The 7,500-nt window shown below is 45.1% G+C and overlaps 1 protein-coding gene across 1 annotated transcript in view; it reads right to left on the reverse strand.

Annotated features, from left to right (window-relative positions):
* cped1 (cadherin-like and PC-esterase domain containing 1) overlaps positions 1-7,500 on the reverse strand; it is a gene marked incomplete at both ends in the record, with an annotated part of 18,549 nt that overhangs the window by 9,481 nt on the left and 1,568 nt on the right. Inside the window, 5 exons of the mRNA XM_079183722.1 lie at positions 1-115; positions 195-279; positions 538-622; positions 703-797; positions 3,585-3,753. The exon at positions 1-115 is cut by the window's left edge and continues 33 nt beyond it. Coding sequence (XP_079039848.1) covers positions 1-115; positions 195-279; positions 538-622; positions 703-797; positions 3,585-3,753 — 549 coding nt within the window. The remainder of the gene's footprint in view (positions 116-194; positions 280-537; positions 623-702; positions 798-3,584; positions 3,754-7,500) is intronic.

Raw genomic sequence — 7,500 nt, forward strand, 5'->3', positions numbered from 1 at the left:
CGTCACCACGCTGATGTCATGCAGGAAGGAAGTCAGCGGCTTCACTGACGTCACCAGGACGTAAATATTCACCATGGCAACCAGAGCAGGAGGCGGAGCTCCGGCAGGTGAGTGTCTGACAGAAGAAGAAGAAACAGTGAACACATAGACAGGTGACCACACTGAAGCTCACCTGGTTGAAGTAATATTCTCACCTGTCGGCTCCCGCTGGGTCCTGAGGAACCTGGAGCCTCTGATTGGTCAATCCACAGGCATGTGGCATCATGGGTAATTCAGAACCTGAGACAGTAGAACAGAAACAGGTATGCAAGTCTTTGTCAGCTTCAAAATAAACTTTATTTAAAAATAATTTACACATAAAAGTCTCAGGTGAAGCTATCTTGATTGGCAGTGGGCTTTTATTTTGAAAAAAGTAAATAACTCATATGATTGGACGAGTGAGGATCATGCGCTTCACCTGGACAGGTAACATGTGAACCGTTTCCTGTGTGCTTCACCTGGACAGGTAACATGTGAACCGTTTCCTGTGTGACTCACCTGTCAGGTGTGATTGACTGTAGAAGTGACACAACCCTTCGCCTGCATCAGAGAACGCCTCGATGATCCGGGGCAACAAGTTCACCTGAGGACACAGAGACACAGGTGAGTCCAGAAGAACTCAGGTGAAACCATGTGACTCTCTGATGGACAGGTGAGTCTCACCGTCTGATGATGCTGCAGGTGAGAGAAGGAGACTCTCCTTAGACAGCTTCTCTCTGAACTACTGAGACACACCAACAGGCTCCACCCCCTCACACCTGCAACAGAGAGACACAAAAGACTTTAACGACAAAAAACGTGATACCTTAAAGATCAAAAGTATTTTAAATGTTTTTAAAGAGTGAAACAAATCAATTAATTTCCTTCACGGGACTCGTCAGTCAGAGTCAGAGTCAGAGACAGAGTCAGTCAGAGTCAGAGTCAGAGTCAGAGACAGAGTCAGAGTCAGAGACAGAGTCAGTCAGAGTCAGAGACAGAGTCAGAGTCAGAGACAGAGTCAGTCAGAGTTAGAGACAGAGTCAGAGTCAGAGTCAGAGTCAGAGTCAGAGACAGAGTCAGAGTCAGAGACAGAGTCAGTCAGAGTCAGAGACAGACAGAGTCAGAGACAGACAGAGTCAGAGACAGAGACAGAGACAGAGTCAGAGACAGAGTCAGTCAGAGTCAGAGTCAGAGTCAGAGACAGAGTCAGAGACAGAGTCAGAGTCAGAGACAGAGTCAGTCAGAGTCAGAGACAGAGACAGACAGAGTCAGAGACAGAGACAGAGACAGAGACAGAGTCAGAGACAGAGTCAGAGTCAGAGACAGAGTCAGAAACAGAGTCAGAGTCAGAGACAGAGTCAGTCAGAGTCAGAGACAGACAGAGTCAGAGACAGACAGAGTCAGAGACAGAGACAGAGACAGAGTCAGAGACAGAGTCAGAGTCAGAGACAGACAGAGTCAGAGACAGAGACAGAGTCAGAGTCAGAGTCAGAGACAGACAGAGTCAGAGACAGACAGAGTCAGAGACAGAGACAGAGACAGAGACAGAGACAGAGTCAGAGACAGAGTCAGAAACAGAGTCAGAGTCAGAGACAGACAGAGTCAGAGACAGACAGAGTCAGAGACAGAGACAGAGACAGAGACAGAGTCAGAGACAGAGTCAGAGTCAGAGACAGACAGAGTCAGAGACAGACAGAGTCAGAGACAGAGACAGAGACAGAGACAGAGTCAGAGACAGAGTCAGAGTCAGACAGAGTCAGAGACAGACAGAGTCAGAGACAGAGACAGAGACAGAGTCAGAGACAGAGTCAGAGTCAGAGACAGACAGAGTCAGAGACAGAGACAGAGACAGAGTCAGAGACAGAGTCAGAGTCAGACAGAGTCAGAGACAGAGTCAGAGTCAGAGACAGAGTCAGAGACAGACAGAGTCAGAGACAGAGACAGAGTCAGAGTCAGAGACAGAGTCAGAGACAGACAGAGTCAGAGACAGAGTCAGAGTCAGAGACAGAGACAGAGTCAGAGTCAGAGACAGAGTCAGAGTCAGAGTCAGAGTCAGAGACAGAGACAGAGACAGAGACAGAGTCAGAGTCAGAGTCAGAGACAGAGACAGAGACAGAGTCAGAGTCAGAGACCGAGACAGAGACAGAGTCAGAGTCAGTCAGTCAGAGACAGAGTCAGAGACAGAGACAGAGACAGAGTCAGAGTCAGAGACAGAGTCAGAGACAGACAGAGTCAGAGACAGAGTCAGAGTCAGAGACAGAGACAGAGACAGAGTCAGAGTCAGAGTCAGAGACAGAGTCAGAGTCAGAGACAGAGACAGAGACAGAGACAGAGTCAGAGTCAGAGTCAGAGTCAGAGACAGAGACAGAGACAGAGTCAGAGTCAGAGACAGAGACAGAGTCAGAGTCAGAGACAGTCAGTCAGAGTCAGAGTCAGAGACAGAGACAGAGACAGACTGATTTGTCTCATCACAAACCCTTAGAGAAGGAAGTTAAAGAAACATGTTGGACTAAAACATGATTAAAGTTGATGAACTATTTTTCATGTTGCTGTCGAGAAAAACCTGAATAAAGTTTAAATAAATAAAGAGCAGCAGGCAGAGAGAGAGAGACAGGAAGCAGCCTGTCAAAACAAACGTGTGACCAAATATGGCCACAGAGGAAACATGTGGAAGTGATTGTGGAGGAAACAGGAAACCTGCTGCTGAGGTTTAACCAAACATTCCACTGTGTTCTCTGGAGAGAAGTTTCTCCATAAAAACAGACATGAGAGAGCAGCAACGTGACAGAGCAACGTGACAGAGCAACATTACTGAGTAACATTACATTATAAATAATAAGTACATAAAAACATATGGACTGAACCATGTGAGTGAAGATCAGCTGTTCAGTCTGTGATTTATGAAGGTTATAAAAGTCTCTTTCTTCTTCTTCTTCTTCTTCTTCTTCTTCTTCTTCTTCTTCTTCTTCACCTGCTGGTAGAAACATCAGGTCCCGCCCCCCCTCTGTGTACTCAGCTGTCAATCATCAGACACACCTGTTGTTTACGCTGTGACCTGGTCAGTAACTGAACAAACAGCTGACTCATCAACGATAGTGGATCCTCATCAAGGTCTGGACCACATGCTGGTCTGCTGAGCCCTGAAGCTCCGCCCCCACAAAAATACACCCAGTGTGAGGAAGATGACGGTGATGAAGGTTTGTCATAGTGACATCATAGTCACGTGATTCTGTCTCTTTAAAACGTGTGTTTACGTTCTGACCTGCAGCTGCTCTGTTAGTGGGACAGGAAGTCTCCACCCAGCAGTGAACCACACACACACACACCCCACACACACACTCACTCACTCACACACACACACACACACACACACACACACACACACACACACACACACACACACACACACACACACACACACACACACACACACACACACACACACCCACTCACACACACATACACACACCACACTCACACACACACACACACAAACACAGACACACACACACTCACACACACTCACACACACACACACACACACACAGACACACACGGTTTGTTACCGTGGTCGGTTCGGAGGAGGCTGCTGGTCTCGGCGTATCTGGACAGCTGGACCTCGTAGTCCATCTGCTGCAGGACCTGCTGGTACAGCTGGACCTCAGGGTCAGAGACCAGGTGGTGACCCGTCAGGACCACGGCCCGCCGGGGGGGCCTCTGGGACCAGACCTGGACCTGAGGGGGACAGAGGAAAACCTGATGCTCCAGACCCAACTCAAACCTCTTTTAGTCCAAAAAACTGTTTTAGCTTAGCACAAAGATTTGAAGCAGGGGGAACTGTTAGCCTAGCTTAGCACAAAGACTTGAAGCAGGGAGAATTGTTAGCCTAGCTTAACACAAAGACTTGAAGCTGAGGAAACTGTTAGCCTAGCTTAACACAAAGACTTGAAGCAGGGGGAACTGTTAGCCTAGCTTAACACAAAGACTTGAAGCAGGGGGAACTGTTAGCCTAGCTTAGCACAAAGACTTGAAGCAGGGAGAATTGTTAGCCTAGCTTAACACAAAGACTTGAAGCTGAGGAAACTGTTAGCCTAGCTTAACACAAAGACTTGAAGCAGGGGGAACTGTTAGCCTAGCTTAACACAAAGACTTGAAGCAGGGGGAACTGTTAGCCTAGCTTAGCACAAAGACTTGAAGCAGGGAGAATTGTTAGCCTAGCTTAACACAAAGACTTGAAGCTGAGGAAACTGTTAGCCTAGCTTAGTACAAAGACTGTAAGCAGAGGGAAATTGTTAGCCTAGCTTAGCACAAAGACTTGAAGCAGGGGGAACTGTTAGCCTAGCTTAGCACAAAGACTGGAAGCAGGGGAAACTGTTAGCCTAGCTTAGCACAAAGACTTGAAGCAGGGAAAATTGTTAGCCTAGCTTAGCACAAAGACTGGAAGCAGAGGGAAACGGTTTAGCTTCATTAAAACAGAAACTGGAGATGAAAGATTTCTCAACATGAAACTTGTTTTGTTGGTAAAATAAGTGAGGAGGAGGAGGAGGGGGAGGAGGAGGGGGAGGGAGAGGAGGAGGAGGAGGAGGGGGAGGAGGAGGAGGAGGAGGAGGAGGAGGGTAATGTGTGTGTTGGCTCTGGTTCAACAGTTTAACATGAAGAAAGTTCAATGTTTTTCATTCTTTGATGGTTTGAGACTGAACTCTGTTGACCTCCAGAGTGTGTGTGTGTGTGTGTGTGTGTGTGTGTGAGTGTGAGTGAGTGTGTGTGTCTGTGTCTGTGGGAAGAAGTTTCACAACAACAAAAACCTTTATAAAGAATCCATTAGTTTGTTGTAAACCACAGAAGAAGAGAGTGTTTCCCTGCAGTAAAAAGAGAAGAGAAGAAGAATGTGTTGCTGTAGTTCTTTACTTCTTCAGTTGTGTGTCTGTGCTCAGATCTGATCTGTAGTCAGTTAACGTCCTCGTTGGCTCACTTCCTGTTTTCAGTCTGTTTGAGAGTTGTGGACTAAAGATCACATGACTCTATTTAAATGATCGTCAGTTATATAAACTTTATCTGAACTAAATAAATGTACTGTTGTTTTTAAAGTATCACTTTATTTAAATGATCCGTCATTCCTGAAAAGTTTCCAGGAGAGAACTTCAGAGTTTAAACACATGAAGTATGAAAGTACACACATGAAGTATTAAAGTACACGTACATATACTGAAGTATTACAGTACACCAGTGGTGGGCCGTGCATGTTATAGCTGGGCCTTCACTGCTGTCCTGCAGCTGAAACTCAGCTACGGTATTATTTGTTTGGTGTCAGAATGCAGCTGAACACCTGTAGACAGAGCGTCTGCTCTCTGGCTGCAGCGCGAGGCTGTGAGAGCTTTGAGGAGCTCACAGCAGCTCCAGCTGCTCGTTCACACGGAGCAGAACTACGAGCTGTAACGTCACAAACGTCTCCATCATCACCACAACAAGGCTCTAGATGTGTCTCTAGTAGCTTTTGACAAAAAAAGTCTCCATGAGGGTTTAGAAAGTCACCAGATTTAGCGAGAAAGTAGCCAAGTTAGCAACACTGACACCAGCTAAATATGTCCCCAGAGCAACACTGGACGTAACAAAGGTTCCTATCACATATTAAACCAAACAAAAATCCATCTTCATACAAACAAGTTGTACAAATAATAATATATAAACAAGCATCTTAAAGCTGCTGCAGATGTAAAAACAAACGCAGTTCACTTACCAGAGCTGCTGTTCACTATTTAAAGACAAAGTCCATCCTCCTTTCTGTGTTAACAAAGAGTTTAATCTCACGTTGTTCAGTTCATCCGTGTGTTTTAGTTCCAGTAAGAAGTCCTTCTGGATTCATGGACGCCAGTGAAGACATCGAGCCTCCTCAGTTGTATTTCTTGAACACGTTTTAATGCGTTTGAGGCTGAACATGTCGCTCCACAGAGGCAGCAGATGTTGGGATCGTCACCGCCCAACATGTCACGCTAGCCCGCTGACCAATCACGTAGCTGTAGGCCAGCTAGCAGCTCTGACACGTCAAAGAATACGCCCACCATGTCAAACTAAAGATCTGATTGGTTGAACACTATGACAATCAACAACATCGTCCCCATTCACTTAACCTGCACATGGATTCACTGGTGAGTCTGCAGGCCTGGGGCCTCTCTTCTACCTAGAGACACAGAGGTGAACTCTGATTGGATCAAAGCTCTACTTAAAACAAGCTGCACTGAAGCAGAACAGCTGAGGAGCACAGTAGCTGTGCAATGAGAACATAAGATAATGGGACAAATATTTATATAAATTATGATACATGTAGTGTATTTAAGAAGAATTATTAAATTATAAAATAGCTCTAACTTTGTGATTCTGTTTAGGCCAGCAGAGAAGGCTTTGAGGCCCTGACGGCACAACACTGCTGTACACACACTGGGATACTAAAGTAGTAGTAGTAGTAGTTGTAGTAGTAGTAGTAGTAGTAGTAGTAGTTGTAGTAGTTGTTGTAGTAGTAGTAGTAGTAGCAGTAGCAGTAGTAGTAGTAGTAGTAGTAGTAGTAGTAGTAGTAGTTGTTGTAGTAGTAGTAGTAGTAGTAGTAGTAGTAGTAGTAGTAGTTGTTGTAGTAGTAGTAGTAGTAGTAGTAGTAGTAGTAGTTGTTGTAGTAGTAGTAGTAGTAGTAGCAGTAGCAGTAGCAGTAGTAGTTGTTGTAGTAGTAGTAGTAGTAGTAGTTGTTGTAGTAGTAGTAGCAGTAGTAGTAGTAGTAGTAGTAGTAGTAGTAGTAGTAGTAGTAGTAGTAGTAGTAGTTGTTGTAGTAGTAGTAGTAGTAGTAGTAGTAGTAGTAGTTGTTGTAGTAGTAGTAGTAGTAGTAGTAGTAGTTGTTGTAGTAGTAGTAGTAGTAGTAGTAGTAGTAGTAGTAGTTGTTGTAGTAGTAGTAGTAGTAGCAGTAGTTGTAGCAGTAGTAGTAGTAGTAGTAGTAGCAGTAGTAGTAGTAGTAGTAGCAGTAGTTGTAGTAGTAGTAGCAGTAGTTGTAGCAGTAGTAGTAGTAGTAGTAGTAGCAGTAGTTGTAGTAGTAGTAGCAGTAGTTGTAGTAGTACAAGTATTACTTTAGTTGTAGTATTTTCTTCAGGAGGACGATGAAGCTGAACTTTTTGTCCACAGAAACACTAACGAGCTCTCATTCCACAGACTGATGAACCGAGTCATCTTCATCATCATCACATGACCTGAGGCTCTGATCACATGACCTGAGGCTCTGATCACATGACCTGAGGCTCTGATCACATGACCTGAGGCTCTGATCACATGACCTGAACTGCTAAAGACAACAACACATTCCTCTTCAAACAGCTGAAGGCTTTACTGCTGTCTCACAAACCAGTGAAGATCACCTCCAGTTTAACCAACACACCCAGTGTGTGTGTGTGTGTGTGTGTGTGTGTGTGTGTGTGTGTGTGTGTGTGTGTGTGTGTGTGTGTGTGT

This window comes from Pholis gunnellus (assembly GCF_910591455.1).
Source record: "Pholis gunnellus genome assembly, chromosome: 22".
Classification (NCBI taxonomy): Eukaryota; Metazoa; Chordata; class Actinopteri; order Perciformes; family Pholidae; genus Pholis; species Pholis gunnellus.